Source organism: Dreissena polymorpha, chromosome 7 (genome assembly GCF_020536995.1).
Source record: "Dreissena polymorpha isolate Duluth1 chromosome 7, UMN_Dpol_1.0, whole genome shotgun sequence".
Classification (NCBI taxonomy): Eukaryota; Metazoa; Mollusca; class Bivalvia; order Myida; family Dreissenidae; genus Dreissena; species Dreissena polymorpha.
Window position 1 is genome coordinate 93893267 of NC_068361.1, and position 18624 is coordinate 93911890.

Sequence of the window (18624 nt, forward strand, 5' to 3'; positions counted from 1 at the left end):
TTGCTCTCTTTTAATTGAATGTTTGAAAAATTCGTTAGATTTTGATCTCGAGGAGTTGTAAATAACTGATGAAAAACTGGTATGACTGGTGCGGTATAAATCGCAACGTTTAGCTTTAATTATTGTATTTTTATTTTATATATTATTTGATTAAAGGTAGTTTTGCCTTTAAATCGATTATTATTTTTAAGGTAATTAATCTTGTTCAATCTGAACGCTTCGGACAATGAATTGTTCGAGGATTCCCGATTGTAATCTTGTAATTGAATCCTATGCAAATACTAATTTTAATAATTTTATATATAATGATTTTTTAGATTTTTATGAAACATGGACACACCTTCCGGTTCCGCATCACAGACCATAAAGTCAGTATCGGTGTGTCGTAAAAAATTCTTCGGACTTCAAGTACGCTTTTTTGTATATTTTATATTATAAATAATGTAAATACACATAAACTAATTATTGGACTTAAACGAATTCAATAGGATTATTCATCAGATAATCGTGTTTATAGTAAAAGGTCCACGGATTTATTTTTTTTAATTCTCATTTTAACATTTTATAATGTTTTGAATAGTCATACTTTATTATAATATCAAGAAAAAGAGAGGAACACAACAATGTTACCTTCTCCAAGATTTGAAAAAGGGACCTCTGTTATAAAAAATATGTGCGCTACCACTGCACAATTAGTGCTTCAAAACAGTGAATGTATTTTCCAAAGTATTGAGGAAACGCAAAAAAGCTTGATAATTTACCGATTTCAAAAAATGATTATCTATTAACGTACTAATATTTTTTTTCGACACAAATGTTTTTTTCCGTGCTCATACAATGAGGAATGCATTTTATACTAAATATACGCAATCCTCGTATTTTCAAAAAAATACAACGACAACAACAGAACTCTCCAAATTATTCAATCGTTTTGCGTTGCAACGCTTTATAATTTTCTAAAAAAAATATCGTCAAAAGATGCATATAATGGCTATTTTTGAGCATGGTAAATGTTCAGTATTACTGTTTCCTCACAAATATCATAACAACAGCGAACATTTGTGAACCTGAAACAACTTTTTTTTAATTTTGTCAATTTGCCAAAACGTGAAAAGGCTCCTTTAAACGAACATTTATAAAAGCATAAATTGTTGTCCATGTTTAGCAAGGATAGACTGCAAGGCTAATGTTGGAAGATATGGGCAGCGTTCTGGTAAAACTGGGCTTAACGCATGTGCGTAAAGTGTCGTCCCAGATTAACCTGTGCAGTCCGCACAGGCTAATCAGGGACGACACTTTACGCCTAAATTGGATTTTTGCTAAGAAGAGACTTGATCTAAACTAAAAATGTCATAAAAGCGGAAATAGTCGTTCCTGATAGGCCTGTGCGGATTGCAAAGGCTTATCTGGGACGACACTTTACGCACATGCATTATGCACTGTTTTCTCAGAACGCGTTATATAAAATAAACCGCGAAAGTGTGTACTTATATATTTCGATTGTTTTCGAAATACAATCATCGTGCTGAACGTTGTAAGAATATTACTAATTGCAACCACAACGTAACAGACGCACTGATGCATACACACAATCGTTATTATCTTTGATAAATAGACTGGTTTTAATTCAGTAAACACATCCTTAAGAGAAACTTACATTTTAGTCATAATATTAAAGCGTTATAAAATACGGTACAATTCAACAATTCAAACTACTCGAAAGTTTCTGTTTATATTGTAAACATCGTAAAGGCTGGTATAAACTGAAAATATTGGGCTCCGTATTCAAAGGCATACTCAAGCCACTGAATTGTTTATTTGGATGTAAATGAGAATATTAAAATCGGCACACGTTCAGATTAATGAAACTTAAACACGCGCCTAAAATCAACTTAGTACAAGTTAACATTTAGTTCACAAGTATTAAAATTAGACAGCTTTGCGTTCGTCTGCTTTCATTATTGAAATATGACATACATTTGATGAGTGTTTTTTATGGATGCTAACGGCGAAGTGTATTACGGCACTACCGGTAGTACGGCAACCGTCTGCTCGCGAACCGGCCTTTTCGGTGATTCCCGGAAGAGGATGCAGACGCGTCTCCTATACGGCGCCATCTGTGTGCTCAGCGTCATTGTGGTGGCGCTCGTCATTGCGCTAGCGTTGGTTGCCCCCAAAACGTCAGGAAGTAACGGCGCTGAGACGCCGGCGAACGGATGTCAGGCCGGCGGCGCATGGGATCTACCAGAAGTTGATTGCTCTCATGCTATTAGTGATTTGGACAAAGCGAATTGCGTCTTGGACAGCTATCCATTAATTGACGGGTATGAAGATACGAACATGTATTATTATTATTTGTATGTATTTGATCGATTGTATGTTCAGTTATAAGTAAAGCCTTCGGTGAGAAATTACTATCACATTAGTAATAAGCAAAAGCTTAATAAATGTTTATAAAACATTTCATAGTTAATAATAAATTTCAATGATGTACCTGAGAATATCCTAACAAAATGCGTTCTAGTACTCAAATTATGGAGAAGAAAAGAAAGGCTTAGCCTGGCCCTATTCATAAAGTAGTATGTAAAAAAACACAACACTAATTTTTTTTAAAGCCAATGCACTTTTCTAGAATATGCGAGCAATTATCATATAACATACATTTTTTTTTAGTTCATTTATGTTTCCATGTTTGACATTTACATTGACACCAGTTATATTTACATAAATAAAACATCGGTAATATGACATAAAATGCACATTTATTCATAATTATTATAAGTGGTACATACAAATATAAAACATATTAATTCATTTAAATGAGACTCATACAAAAACATTGTCAGTGTGTACGCACACACACACACACACACACACACACACGCACACACACACACACACATACACAATCCTAGTTACCTATTACAGACATAATGATCTACCGTACCGTTATCGACGGTTCTCCAACACTTCCGTTTACGACGTGGACCTGACGTCTGACCTCCGGCAGGTCTGGAGTACGAATCTCTCGCATACCGACATACCCCGACTGAGAGAGGGAAAACTGGGTGCACAGGTGCGAATCATAATTCTTACGAAGAGCTTAGACGCATGGAAAGAAATGTTTCGTATTGTCGGGGGACGAGCGGGGGGGGGGGGGGTCAACTTTATTAAAATCAAGTGTTGATTATGTGCTCATCAACGTTACTTTAATTTTATTTTTTGCATAAAAAATGTATATTTTATTAACTGCACGTGAATCATTAAGAGCAGTTGCATAGATTTGGTGTTGAATGCAATGTATGGTGGCACTTAAGAAAGCCGAAAAACTTGGTCTGTTTTGGTTCATGAACGTTTTGTTATTTTTTTCTGTTCTCAGTTTTGGGCATGTTATGTCCCATGCAAGTCTCAGTACAAAGACGCTGTCCGCCTGTCTCTGGAGCAGCTTGACGTCATTCGGAAGTACGTCACGCGCTACCCTGACACCTTCCGGTGGGTGACAACGGCGCAAGGTAGATTTTCAACAGTAGATTTATTGTGTTTCCAGTGTCGAGTTTCCGCTACAAATCGAGTAATTAAGGTGATAATTGGTTACACATTCTTGTTAAGGACCGCTTTCGCGTTTACTCGTTTGTGTACAAAATGTAGTGAACAAACTTTATTAGTTATATTTATTTTCTAATAAACTTACTTTGGATCCCAATTTGCACTAAATAATTATTATTTCGATTCTAACACGATTCTGATTGATTTGCTTTTAGACGTGACCTATATTTTTCAATACTCCGCCATTCTTAGTACAAAGATCACTATTTGGTGACGTCATTGAATTGTTCAAACATATGATGTCGTTTCATTCATAAATATTTGTAAATGACGTCACTTTTATTCATAACAAAAATCGTTGAAACTAAATGACGTCACGTTTATTGATGCTAATGAAAAGTTGACATGCTTTAAATGTTTCTTAAATTCGTTTCCTAACAAATAACATTCTTTGAAGGCGTGGTTAGGCCGTTTATCACCAAATATACAATTTGTTGTTTCATTACATTTATATACATGCTACATTTATTAAATTCTTTTAGAGCGGGTTTTAGCACGTGCATTTTACTGGAATATTTTATTTATTTATTCGGAACTATTTTCGAAACATTAAGCTTCGCCCATAATGATTGCAGAATAACCCACTCTTGATTTCCTTCTTTGTCTATAGAAAACATGTCGCGTGTAGTGTTAGAATAATAAATTAACAACATATACTTATAAAAATATGCGCTAGGGCGGGTCGTTATGAAATAAGGAACGAGTCGTCGTGAAAAAATAGGTGTGCATGTATTTGTAACATATACATGTATTTATAACTTTTTGTATTTTTTATATTATTTTTATTAAACAATATATGTTAGTAATTTTAAACATTATATGTTGTTACACTCCAATAATAGTGAGTGGAGGGATTCATTATGAACTTAGGGGCGAGTCTTTATAAAATAAGGGGCGAGTCAAGAAATTAAGGGAGAATCATAAAAAGGAAAACCTTCAAGGAGGCGATTCATTACCGTAGTTTGATATTACATCTTACTTTTCGTTTTACTGGTTTATATATGATGCATTCAAAGTTGTTATGGTTGACAGTCAAGGGGCTAGGAAAGGCGCCACTCAGGGTAACACATGCGCAAATATATTACTTTTAAGTTATTTACAAAGTTTGCAATTGTCATTTTTCAAGCTTCTTCCTATTAAATCAATATAAATTAAAATATTTGGGCATAAAGTTAAACAAAAAGCATTAATTAATCATATTATTTGTTGCAACTCAAATATTTAACTTTGAAATTACACGCCGGCATTCAGAGGCATGAAGGCTGACATTTTGAGCATAAAAAGCACACCGAACAATTTGAGGCTAGAAACCAGTATACTTATGACTCAACAATTTGCGGTTATTATCAAACTGAGAGCCGGTTAACGGGTTTGCGCGCGTGTAAACTCAACAGACATCTGTCATCTGTTATTATTTGTTTGTATAGTATTGTTTTCGTGTGACAGGAATACTCGATGCATTCCAAGCTGGTCGGGTTGCCAGTCTAGTGGGTCTAGAAGGCGGCCATTCTATAGACAGCAGCCTGGCTGCCCTGAGGATGTTCTACGACTTGGGAGTGCGATACATGACCATCACGCACAGCTGCAACACTCCGTGGTTTGTATGGCGTTTGATTTGCAGGTTGCCATACCATGTTGCCACACATGATGGCTCCGTAAGACCTGATTGTAGCAATATGGCATCGTTTAAAACATGTATTCACCCGACCCTCTCCTTCAAGGCATTACGCAATCTATATAAATTTTAATGTATGAAGTATGGAAGTAAAAATATCTTCCTGTGTTGATATTAAACATGTGGATCTGAAATTTAAATTAAGATAATTTCTGAGAAAAACAAATAATTTTACAGGTGATTCCTTTTTCTATTAAATTTATGTCCTAATTATTTTACCTAAATACATCTGTGTGACATTCTTCGAAGATTTGATTAATACAGTTGGAATTTCAAAATAAAAACACCATTATTTTGAACAAAGTTAAACCAAGTGAACCAGCAGTAGTGGAACCGTTTTATAGAACGTGGTCCTTTATGTATTGCAAGGAACACATTATCAAACAGTGTTAGCTAATACACTTGTACTTTTCATGACAACCGGAGCACCAACAGAACACAATAAATATATACTTGGATTAACTAAATTATTAAAAGCAAATCCAATTATTGGGGTTAAAACTTGGTTTTGGGGATTTTTCTTACCTCATACTTGTTGTAGAGTTATTTACGAAACCTTTGAGTTTGATAAAAAATAACGTCTATGCATTTCTTGTTTACTTTTATAGATATTAAACGTTAACACATGTAAAATTAATAACCATTTAACAACTCCATGTTCAAATGAAAACTAAAGAAACAAAATCGTTGCTAACTGAGGAAAGATACAAAGAATTACGCATGCAAGCAAACACACTTGAGATGAACACGGTTTTATTTATCATTTGGTTAAGAAGTAAGACTGTTATAAATGATCTAAATAATCTCTGACTTGAAATGCATCAACGTGAGTTGTATATTTTATGTGAACAGAGACGGGCTTAAACCATACGTCAATGTAAACTAGGGCACTCAAGCACTGTGATTTATTTCGAAACACTACCGCATTTAAATAAATAAAACATCAATTCATGTGTTTCTCTTCACGATAACGAAAGTATAATTGTATATGAAATTGACATATGTATTTATGTTAAATCACAGTATGCACACCAGAAGGCTTAAGTATAAGTGTGCTAAAGAATTCAAATATTTAACAACCAGGTAAGGTCACGTTTGAATAAAAACAAATTACTATTGTGTTCTGTATATAAAATAAGCTTCTTTGTCACATAGAGTATAATCGCACTCGCTGTTTAATAGTACAAGCAAAAGTCGAACACCGACCGATCTAATTGCAATACCTCGGGAGAATGCCCGGCCAGCAAACGTTCAAATGTTGTGAACATTAAAGACCATATAAGCAGTTTGTACTTTAAGTGTATTTTCTTTTCAGAGATAATAAATTCAATATTATCTTATTCTGTAATAAATCCGATTTCAATTTACGATCGCTGGTTGTAGTAAACAAGCATAAGAGATATCAAGTAAAACGGAATATCCCGAAGTTGTTTATTTACACCTGAATATGTAAATCGAACAAACACTTGGAATACGTTTAATATATATTAAGGTCATTGTCAAGTTTTATTGCTGGTAGAGAAATAAAGGTAACGAGTACTTTAAACAACCTTTCATATAATCGTTATCAGATTATTTTTGTTGTTGATTTATTTGCATTTTTCCATGGTAGTCAGAAAACTTCCTCACGCTTTTTTTCTGTTCGGGTTAGCAAGTTAGCGTACATACATATGAGCCGCGTTTTGAGAAAACTGGGCTTAATGCATGTGCGTAAAGTGTCGTCCCAGATTAGCCTGTGCAGTCCGCACAGAATAATCAGGGACGACATTTTCCGCTTTTATGGTATTTTTAGTTTCAATGAATTTCCCCCCCCCCCTTACCGAAATTCAAGTTTATGCGCAAAGTGTCGTCCCTGTTTAGCATGTGCGGACTGCACAGGCTAATATGGGACGACACTTTACGCACATGCATTCAACCCCGTTTTCACCGAACAAGGCCCATATGTAAAAAAACGCTCGATTGGTCATTGTCGGCTTAGGTACTACTTTAAAAGATCCCTGTGTACTCTTAAGTATATTACAAAAACAGGGAACCGGAAAATATACTTATAAGTAAGTTAGTGCCGGTCGCCTTTGAGCATAATTTCCGTATACGGGGTATAGTTCAGTATACTTGAGATTGCCCAGACTACTTTTAAGTCATACCTGAGTCGACCGCGACCAATTGAGCGTCAATAACTGACGACTTCCTTACTTAAATTAGAGGTCGTGAAAATGGCTGTACAAATAAAATAAAACCTGAGAACAGCCAAGGTCAGTCAAGGAAAAGGTAACCGTAGTAGAAAGTTGAACGCTGTGCACAGTCGACCTCTTTTTAGATGAAGGTCAGTTGGAACACAGTAATATTGTCGATACAGAGCATAATAACACACATTATTTCTATTGAATAATACAAATAAATAACTTATACATTGAAATACATATATTGTATTGGGATATTGAAAGATTTGCTGGGGGTCCCGGGGCTGCTATGGGGTCCAGGGGCCCCGTAAGCTCCACGATTTTAGTGATTTTGAAGGCTTTGACAACCACTTCTCGAGCATTTCACGCCTTATATTCTTTCATCAAAGTACCTTCTTATAATGCCAAATAAGTGCATAGTTTATCGTTTAGGGAGTCCAGTGGGCGAAGCCCCCCCGGAAGCTTCACGATTATAATGATTTTGAAGGCTTTGACAACCACTTCTCGAGCATGTAACGCCTTATATACTTTCATCAAAGTACCTTCTTACGATGCCAAAAAGTGCATTGTTTATAGTTTTGGGTGTCCAAGTGGGCGAAGCCCCCCCGCAAAATTAAGTGATTTTGAAGGCTTTGAAAGTTTAAATAGGTGATTTAGATCTAGTTAAGTGTGAAACATCAAATTAATTGACTTTACTTTGGCGATTTCATTTTTATTACAGGAGTTATACGTAAAAAAATCCACTTGCACTCATGCCCAAAGTTAATAATAGTTACAAATCAATTGTATGTCTACTTAGAAAAATAAACGATCACTTATCCGTGTATTACCTGCTCATTACATTACTCGCTTGCTTAGTGTTTTGTTGACGCATTATCATCGATAAAGATCTATTGATTTTGGTCACGCGCTAATTCTATGGCGTTATGACTGCGGTAGCTAATTGCTACCAATTCATGTGTTTTTGATTTTGTTGTTTACTTTTCGCAAATCGAAATGACTGTCTCCAGACCTCTGTTCACAGGTGGATAATGGCTTTCGGAGTTAAATATACTGGCAGTTGACCGCTATGGCAAGGTTGCCGTTATACTCAGATGTTATGTAGAATGATTTTCGTGGAATCTAGACTTATCGCTGTAGACAGATAACCGCTTATCTCAGATGACCGCTGTAGTTGCGTACCGAATCAACGATCATGTATATGGTTACATATGGAATGAACAATACTTTCGGAAGTGGATGTCAAATCAAACCCTATAACACTGTTTGCGTCAGCATCACTTTGTGCAATCACTTTCCATATGTTTTACATTTAAAGTAAGTAAATAAAAAACGTAAACAAATAGTTTATCTTAACTTATCTGTACAAACAAAGTGACACATAAATTAGACTAGAATGACACTTTGTAACAAAAAATAATATTTATAATAATGATAATAATAATAATAATAATGATGATACTACTACTAGTACTACTACTGCTACTACTACTACTCCTCCTCCTCCTCCTCCTACTACTACTACTACTACTAATACTGCTACTACTACTACTACTACTACTACTACTACTACTACTACTACTACTACTACTACTACTACTACTACTACTACTACTACTACTACTACTACTACTTCTACTACTACTACTACTACTACTACTACTACTACTACTAGTACTACTACTACTACTACTACTACTACTACTACTACTACTACTACTACTTCTACTACTACTACTACTACTACTACTACTACTACTACAACTACTACTACTACTACTACTACTACTACTACTACTTCTACTACTATAACTACTACAACTACTACTACTACTACTACTTCTACTACTACTACTACTACTACTACTACTACTACTACTACTACTACTACTACTACTAATACTACTACTACTACTACTTTAAATAATAATAATAATAATAATAATAATAATAATGATGATGATGATGATGATGATGATGATGATGATGATGATGATGATGATGATGATGATGATGATGATGATGATGATGATAATAAAAGTAATACAAATAATAATAATGATAATAATAAAAATAATAAAAATACAAATAATAATACAAATAATAATACAAATAATAATACAAATAATAATTATTATTATTATAATTATGATTATAATTATAAACATTATAATAAAATAAAAAATAAGAATTACAAATAATATTATCATTATTATCATTTTAGTGCGTTCAGAATATACATAAATTTAAGCTTTTATAAATTATGAAAATGTACGTTGTTTTATTTTAAGATAATTAATACACGTATATACACGTAACTTTGAGCATGTTTTTTTATAATTAAACCGAACACTAGTGTAACATAAATTTAAAATAGAATTAATATTATGTCAATAAATATGTGTAAAAGTAAGATGTTCTTTGAAAATACTTTAAAAGCGATGTTTATGTCTATTTAAAATAATACATGTATGTATTTGCAAGGGCGGACAACTGGAAAATTGATGAGCCGACTTATAACATAACAGTTGACGGACCAAAATTAGGAGGTCTTACTCTATTCGGAGAGGTGAGCCAGAGTAGACATGCTAAATGAATAAACATGCTTTATTAATTATATTCATACACTCTCTGAAAAAGCCACTATGGGTTCACATGAGCGAATCCGGGGGTGGGAAGAACTGTTATAATTTACGACTGTACCATGATATATGCAATCGTTATTTTCGGGACTTTGTACCCATATTGTCATGAAAATTGTAGACGGTTTTGTTTTCAAATGATGCAATTATAAGATGGTGAATTATGGGATCAACTGCAGATCTAAACCTTTTGCAAACACTTGATCAAACCGTCAGTTAGACATCTACACTATACATATCCGTGCATTCTAGGAATAACCGTTTATTATTCTTACTACACAGACAGTAATCAAAGAGATGAACCGACTGGGGATGCTGATTGACCTAGCGCACGTTGCCAATGCTACCATGGTAGACGCTCTGCGAGTATCCAGGTTAGAAAATAGAAAATTACTAAACGTGCTCTAGAGTCATGGTGGCTAAAACATTCGTCAGATGTCCAAGCGTCGTACTTTTATCTATTTTTAGACAAGCGTAGTGTTTTCCGAGTGAGATGGTGTATGTTAAGTATGCGCCAATTTGTTTAAAAAAAATAACGTTGCATAAGTGATCACATGTTATTTTGAAATTTTGTCCTGAAAAGTAATTTGGGCCATGATGTCAATAAATGCTCGAATCTTACCAAAGACATATACAATGGCGAAAATCAATCAAACAGTTAGTACCACGTAAACACGTTCTCTTATCATACTGCTTCTTCGATATGCATGTATAAACAGACAGATTCAGGTTAAACACACACGTTTTGACATGTATAAACAGACAGATTCAGGTTAAACACACACGTTTTGACATGTATAAACAGACAGATTCAGGTTAAACACACACGTTTTGACATGTATAAACAGACAGATTCAGGTTAAACACACACGTTTTGACACGCCTTTTAAAACCTGAATACTCTGACTTTACGACTTAATATTTACTGGTATTGTTCTACATCCACAGGGCGCCTGTTATATACAGTCACTCATCGGCATTCACCATCTGTAACCACTTCCGAAACGTACAGGACTCTGTGCTACATCTTACGGTGAGGCATTCTCCTTACATTACACCTTTAAGAAAGTATAATTATCCGCATTGCATCTCACGGTAAGGCGTTCTCCGTACATAACAACTTTAAAAAAGTACAATACTCCGCATTGCCTTTCACGGTAAGGTGTTCTCCGTACATAACATCTTTAAGAAAGTACAATACTCCGCATTGCATCTCACAGTAAGGCGTTCACCGTACATAAAAACTTTAAGAAAGTGCAATACTCCGCATTGCATCTCACGGTAAGGCGTTCTCCGTACATAACAACTTGAAGAAAGTACAATACTCCGCATTGCATCTCACGGTAAGGCGTTCTCCGTACATTACATTTTTAAGAAAGTAGAATAATCCGAATTGCATCTCACGGTAAGGTGTTCTCCGTACATAACACCTTTAAGAAAGTACAATACTCCGCATTGCATCTGACTGTAAGGCGTTCTCCGTACATAACAACTTTAAGAAAGTACAATACTCCGCATTGCATCTCACGGTAAGGTGGTCTCCGTACATAACACCTTTAAGACAGTACAATACTCCGCATTGAATCTCACCGTAAGGCGTTCTCCGTACATAACAACTTTAAGAAAGTACAAAACTTCGCATTGCATCTCACGGTAAGGTGGTCTCCGTACATAACACCTTTAAGACAGTACAATACTCCGCATTGCATCTCACGGTAAGGCGTTCTCCGTACAAAACATCTTTAAGAAAGTACAATACTCCGCATTGCATCTCACGGTAAGGCGTTCTCCGTACATAACAACTTTAAGAAAGTACAATACTCCGCATTGCATCTCACGGTAAGGCGTTCTCCGTACATAACAACTTTAAGAAAGTACAATACTCCGCATTGCATCTCACTGAAAGGCGTTCTCTGTACATAACAACTTTAAGAAAGTATAAAACTCCGCATTGCATCTCACGGTAAGGCGTTCGCCTTACATAACAACTTTAAGAAAGTACAAAACTCCGCATTGCATCTCACGGTAAGGCGTTCTCCGTACATGACTACTTTAACAAAGTACAATACTCCGAATTGCATCTCACGGTAAGGCGTTCTCCTTATATAACAACTTTAAGAAAGTACAATACTCCGCATTGCATCTCACGGTAAGACGTTCTCCGTTCATAACAACTTTAAGAAAGTACAATACTCCGCATTGCATCTCACTGTAAGGCGTTCTCTGTACATAACAACTTTAAGAAAGTACAATACTCCGCATTGCATCTCACGGTAAGGTGGTCTCCGTACATAACACCTTTAAGACAGTACAATACTCCGCATTGCATCTCACGGTAAGGCGTTCTCCGTACATAACAACTTTAAGAAAGTACAATACTTCGCATTGCATCTCACGGTAAGGTGGTCTCCGTACATAACACCTTTAAGACAGTACAATACTCCGCATTGCATATCACGGTAAGGCGTTCTCCGTACAAAACAACTTTAAGAAAGTACAATACTCCGCATTGCATCTCACGGTAAGGCGTTCTCCGTACATAACAACTTTAAGAAAGTACAATACTCCGCATTGCATCTCACGGTAAGGCGTTCTCCGTACATAACAACTTTAAGAAAGTACAATACTCCGCATTGCATCTCACTGTAAGGCGTTCTCTGTACATAACAACTTTAAGAAAGTACACAACTCCGCATTGCATCTCACGGTAAGGCGTTCGCCTTACATAACAACTTTAAGAAAGTACAAAACTCCGCATTGCATCTCACGGTAAGGCGTTCTCCGTACATGACTACTTTAAGAAAGTACAATACTCCGAATTGCATCTCACGGTAAGGCGTTCTCCTTATATAACAACTTAAAGAAAGTACAATACTCCGCATTGCATCTCACGGTAAGACGTTCTCCGTTCATAACAACTTTAAGAAAGTACAATACTCCGCATTGCATCTCACTGTAAGGCGTTCTCTGTACATAACAACTTTAAGAAAGTACACAACTCCGCATTGCATCTCACGGTTAGGCGTTCGCCTTATATAACAACTTTAAGAAAGTACAAAACTCCGCATTGCATCTCACGGTAAGGCGTTCTCCGTACATGACTTCTTTAAGAAAGTACAATACTCCGAATTGCATCTCACGGTAAGGCGTTCTCCTTATATAACAACTTTAAGAAAGTACAAAACTCATTACTGAATATCACGGTAAGGCGTTCTCCTTATATAACAACTTTAAAAAAGTACAATACTCCGCATTGCATCTCACGGTAAGGCGTTCTCCGTACATAACAACTTTAAGAAAGTTATATACTCCGCATTGCATCTCACGGTAAGACGTTCTCCGTACATAACACCTTTAAGAAAGTACAATACTCCGCATTGCATCTCACGGTAAGGCGTTCTCCGTACAAAACAACTTAAAGAAAGTACAATACTCCGCATTGCATCTCACGGTAAGGCGTTCTCCGTACATAACAACTTTAAGAAAGTACAATACTCCGCATTGCATCTCACGGTAAGGTGTTCTCCGTACATAACAACTTTAAGAAAGTACAATACTCCGCATTGCATCTCACGGTAAGGCGTTCTCCTTACATAACAACTTTACAAAAGTACAATATTCCGCATTGCATCTCACGGTAAGGCGTTCTCCTTTAAATAACAACTTGAAGAAAGAACAAAACTCCGCATTGCATCTCACGGTAAAGCTTTCTCCTTACATAACAACTTTAAGCAAGTACAATACTCCGAATTGCATCTCACGATAAGGCGTTCCCCTTATATAACAACTTTAAGAAAGTACAAAACTCATTACTGAATATCACGGTAAGGCGTTCTCCTTATATAACCACTTTCGGGAAGAATATAATCCGTACTGAATCTAACCGTAAAAGTTCTCTCTATATAACATATATTGGAAAGTACCACTTAAGGAAATTACAAAATTCCGTATTGAATCTCACGGTAAGGCATTCTCCTTAAATAACCACTGTCAGAAAGTAAAATACTCTGTTCTGAATCTTACGGTAAGGCGTTCCTCTTATGTCACCACATTCAGAATCTAAAAGAATTCGTATTGCATTTCACGGTAAGGCGTTCTCCTTACATAACCACATTCGGACTCTACAAGACTCCGTATTGCATCTCAAGGTAAGGCGTTCTCTTTATGCAACCACTTTAGGAAAGTACAAAACTCCGTATGGAATTTCACGGCAATGCTCCAAAAATAGTAAGTACTACCAGAACGTGCGGGACTTTGTAAAGAATGTAACATGCATTTATCATTTGTAACCACGTTTGAAACAAACGGGACTACGTACGTTACATCTCTTGGTAATACGTCATCAATTGTAGCCACTTCGGAAACGTACAGGCCTCTACACTATATTCAACGGCAAAGCATTCATTGAACACTAAACATTCAAAAACCTCTGTAAACGTGATAGCTTTTTATTTGTTTTCATGAACAAAATAATTGATTTTCGTCAAACGTTTCTACTCCCACCAAACCTTAAAATATGGCAACAATAACGTATGGCTTAAGTTAATTCAACAAATAAAAATCAAACTCATACGTTTACTGGCAGTAAATTGTCCCTTCTATGAATCAATCATTCAGCTTGATAACCAGATGTGAATCGTCCCTTCCATCAATCGCTCATTGAATTCCATAATGTTAAGTAGTATGTGCTCACATCTATTATGTGATCATTCCTTTAAAAATTGGTATGTAGAAAATCGTTTCATCTATATTCCAATTTGCTCTATATAATGTTATAATGATTGAATCCTCCCACTTCGTTATGTTCAGTCATAAATCAGCAAATGTACGAAGTAAAATTAAATCCATTGTTTACATAATTTAGCAGCAAAATCGTCGTTTCCATTAATTGTAAATGTCGCCTACAACGTTAAATTGTGCAATCGTTCCTTTTATTATTCAATCCATCCTTTACATAATGGAGTTAATCCGATCTTTACAATATAAAACAGACAATCGTCACCCTCTATGATTTAATCCGCGTTCTACATTTGATAAGTTTTTAAATCGGCCCTTGTTTTTTTATATTTAATCCATCATTTGCATAATGTAAAATGTAAAACTGTCCATTCTTTTGCTTCATCCCGCTCTTTACAACATGTTAATCAGTAAATCGCCCCTAAATGATTCAGTCATCAATTCGTTAAGGTATAAATAGTCAAGTCTTTAATTCAATTTTTTATTTTTATTTTAAATGTACATGTATAAAATCGATGCCCTTTAATTTATTCGTTCAATTCCAGAAGCGGAACGGCGGGGTTGTCATGGTGAACTTTTATGACTTGTACGTCACGTGTCCGCCACTGACGGAAAAACCGTCCAAGTTAAGTCACGTGGCGGGTGAGTAATTGAGTACATATAAATGAAATCCCTATAGGGAAAAGTTATTGAATTTCAATACACAAATATATTTGCTTCCATTTTTGTGTATGGGATATTCACATAAAATAATTTACAGTGTTAACCAAAGAGTGTCTACAGTTTTATTCTTAAGTTATGTAGCTTGTCCATTTTAAAATGCTAAAATATTAACTCGACTATGCGCCTCATGTTGCAGATCACATAGATTACATCAAGAACATTATTGGAATCGACCACGTGGCCATTGGAGCGGACTACGATGGAATTCCCACGTAAGCTTTTTGTTGGTAGCGGTTTAACCCTAATTTAAAAGGGTCGCAAATACATTGGTTTATAACTGAAATATTTTTTCCTGTAGAATAAAATTCCGATACATAAATTAAAAAAACAAAAAAAACGACTACAACAACAACAACAACAACAACACTAACTACGCTTGGGGACTTTTCTAACGCATCACTTTTCAAACTTGAATATCTCAGTTATGAGTAAAGATATTGGTTTAAAATTTTACATACGATCATTCGACTACATTCTATGCAAGCTCACAATAAAATCTTTCATTCGTGACGATTGGACGCTTAAGCACGTGGGGTATGTGTGGTTCCATATTTTTGCACGGTGAAACGCGATATAATTCTAGTTTTATTTCAATTTAGGTATTTTAGGTGGGTTTTTACACAAAAAAACATAAAATTCATTTACAAAACAATAAAGCTCATATGAATATTCAGCAGCGCAATCGCGCGCTCTCATTCCAGGTTGCCTGTCGGTCTAGAGGACGTTTCCACCTACCCAGCCATTTTTGCCGAGCTCGTTCGCCGGGGCTGGAAAGAACTGGATCTGCAGAAACTGGCCGGCAGAAACCTCATCCGGGTCTTCAGACAGGCGGAGAAGGTAGGTCACGTGCTGTGTCATGGGTAGTTAAAGACAGAGTGAGTATGTCAATAAGACTGAACGTAACAGTTCTATAGGGATTTCAAACATGATAATGCCATGTGTGTTACAACGAACGGGCCACGTGGTTGCTGCATAAGGATCTTAAGACGGAGTCGCAAGGTAGCGAATAATACAAGTTTAAATAGGTCAAGCTTTCAATTATGTGTTTAAGTCAACCCCCTCTTATTGGTACATATATTGATCGGTTTCTAAAATTCAACGATTTCAAAGAAAACAATCGAAATTTGAGAGTCGTTTTACTCTCGCTTGCTAGAGCCGACGCCCAAAGAAAACTAGAGCCGACGTCCAAATAATTAAATAAATTCAGTTTTTTTTTCGTTTTATATTGGTTGAAAGCGAAACGTTTATCACTTGGTTTTCTCATAAAATGAGTGCCATGTATAATGTAATGCGGCATGGTAAAACATACATAAAATAACGTTCGTAAACGTTTTGAGTAAAGGCTTGTTTTCAACACGTTGTTGTGCTGGTACATGAGCATGAAACCAATATTGTTATTTCCAACTAAATGTACTTAAAATATGTTTATTGGTTGAAAAAACAGCAGAAACTCGAGCATATTTCGCAATTTATACCAAACGTTCACCCGATTTTCGTTCATTGGTCCGTAGGTTCGAGACGAGATGTCCTACTTACCACCTTTTGAGGACATGTTACCAGAGAGCGAGAACAGTGCCGACAAGTCATGTCGGACCAACATGAACGAATGGTGACAACAAGGTCGTTGGACGCTCAACAGTATGTGCAGCAGACCACACTTTATCACTATGACACTCGTATTCTGGATCGGCGGCGTTAATGACCACTATGTTCACTGAATAGCATTTTTCATTATATACCGTTAGAATTTTGTGACATGCTTACTCGGATAAAAGCCATTTTCTACTTTGATATTAACCCACACATTTTCTACTTTGATATCGCCCCACATTACTGTGTCAAATTGTGATATGAAATTCAGAAATTACCTAATATGTATAAATGATGCATCATGATATACTAAGAAAAGGATATCATAATTATTTGTGTGTTATTAGTATTTTTTGTATGCTTCCTATAGTTGTCGTATGTAAACAAATGTACATTCCCAAATGGCAGTAAAATGCTTAGTATAATTCCAAAACATCTTTAAACGACTACTGAGTAAAATAAAAAATATTTCCCCACATTTATGAAAAAAGGTCTCCATTTATTAAGGCTGAAGGAGCTGCAGACATGGTTGCATCTTTATCTGTCCTTAGTAGACGTTAGAAACATACAATCAAATAAAAACAAACTGGACAGAGCTTATTTTTTGCAATGTACGATTATATATGTGGAAATGTTCAATATATATGAATAATATATGATTCTATTTTTTCTGCACGTTTCGATTGCCTCGAATTTTTTGGTTGCATTGCTTGGTGGCCGAATTCCGTAGAACAACTGATCAATTTGTGTTGGCCTTATTTTCAGAATTGCATGTTGAATATGTTAAGAAAAAATCCTCTTGATGCACTGTTCGATGACACAATCCTTTTGGTAACTATTGATGTAACAGTTTCATTATATTGAATAAATATACACAATTATATGAGTATTTGATACATTTTACACTATATAATTAATATACGAAACAATGCACAAAGGCTCAAGTGCATTATAAAGGGTTTGTACCAGGGACATTTACCTTATATTTGAGTTAAAAAAGTTAAACCTCATGTACGTTCTTTAGTCGTATCCAACACTCCACCCAGAGATTTGACTTGTAAAAATTGTATACATGTCCGATATAGAATTTGGGTCATATATGTTTAAACAAAACTAGGTCATATCTTAGAAACACCTGACAATTTTCTCTCTTTTGTCCCTCGCTTCAAGTCTACTCCATCCGACACATTTGTGGTTAAGTATTGATAAAAACTTGGTCAGAATGTATCTTGACAATATCTAAACCAAGATCAGAGCACTGTCAGGTGGAGTCAATAATGATCAATAATTCACCACATCAAATCTTAAATAAAAACTTATAAAAACAATCATTACAAGCAGCTGATTTACGCTCTGTACATAATGCAGAATGTCAATATTTTTTGTATAAGGAGCGGATGATCCAAATGCAAACTAAAACGATTCACGTTGATTTAGATATTCGCAAAAACAACACTTAAATTACCTATGC

At 35.5% G+C, this 18624-nt stretch overlaps 1 protein-coding gene across 6 annotated transcripts in view; it reads left to right on the top strand.

The window, feature by feature from the left end:
* The window catches only part of LOC127837997 (dipeptidase 1-like), a 325156-nt gene extending 307122 nt beyond the window's left edge, over nucleotides 1–18034 (top strand). Inside the window, exons 1-11 of one of the 6 annotated variants that reach the window (XM_052365482.1) lie at nucleotides 1688–2324; nucleotides 2929–3076; nucleotides 3380–3512; nucleotides 5053–5203; nucleotides 9946–10030; nucleotides 10386–10477; nucleotides 11052–11136; nucleotides 15386–15482; nucleotides 15700–15775; nucleotides 16265–16400; nucleotides 17075–18034. In XM_052365482.1, coding sequence (XP_052221442.1) covers nucleotides 1996–2324; nucleotides 2929–3076; nucleotides 3380–3512; nucleotides 5053–5203; nucleotides 9946–10030; nucleotides 10386–10477; nucleotides 11052–11136; nucleotides 15386–15482; nucleotides 15700–15775; nucleotides 16265–16400; nucleotides 17075–17176 — 1434 coding nt within the window. In that variant the 5' untranslated portion in view covers nucleotides 1688–1995 and the 3' untranslated portion in view covers nucleotides 17177–18034. Of the gene's footprint in view, nucleotides 1–1687; nucleotides 2325–2928; nucleotides 3077–3379; nucleotides 3513–5052; nucleotides 5204–9945; nucleotides 10031–10385; nucleotides 10478–11051; nucleotides 11137–15385; nucleotides 15483–15699; nucleotides 15776–16264; nucleotides 16401–17074 lie in introns of those variants that run through there. The other 5 variants (XM_052365485.1, XM_052365484.1, XM_052365481.1 and 2 more) reach the window with 5 other exon arrangements.
* The last annotated feature ends 590 nt before the right edge of the window (nucleotides 18035–18624 follow it).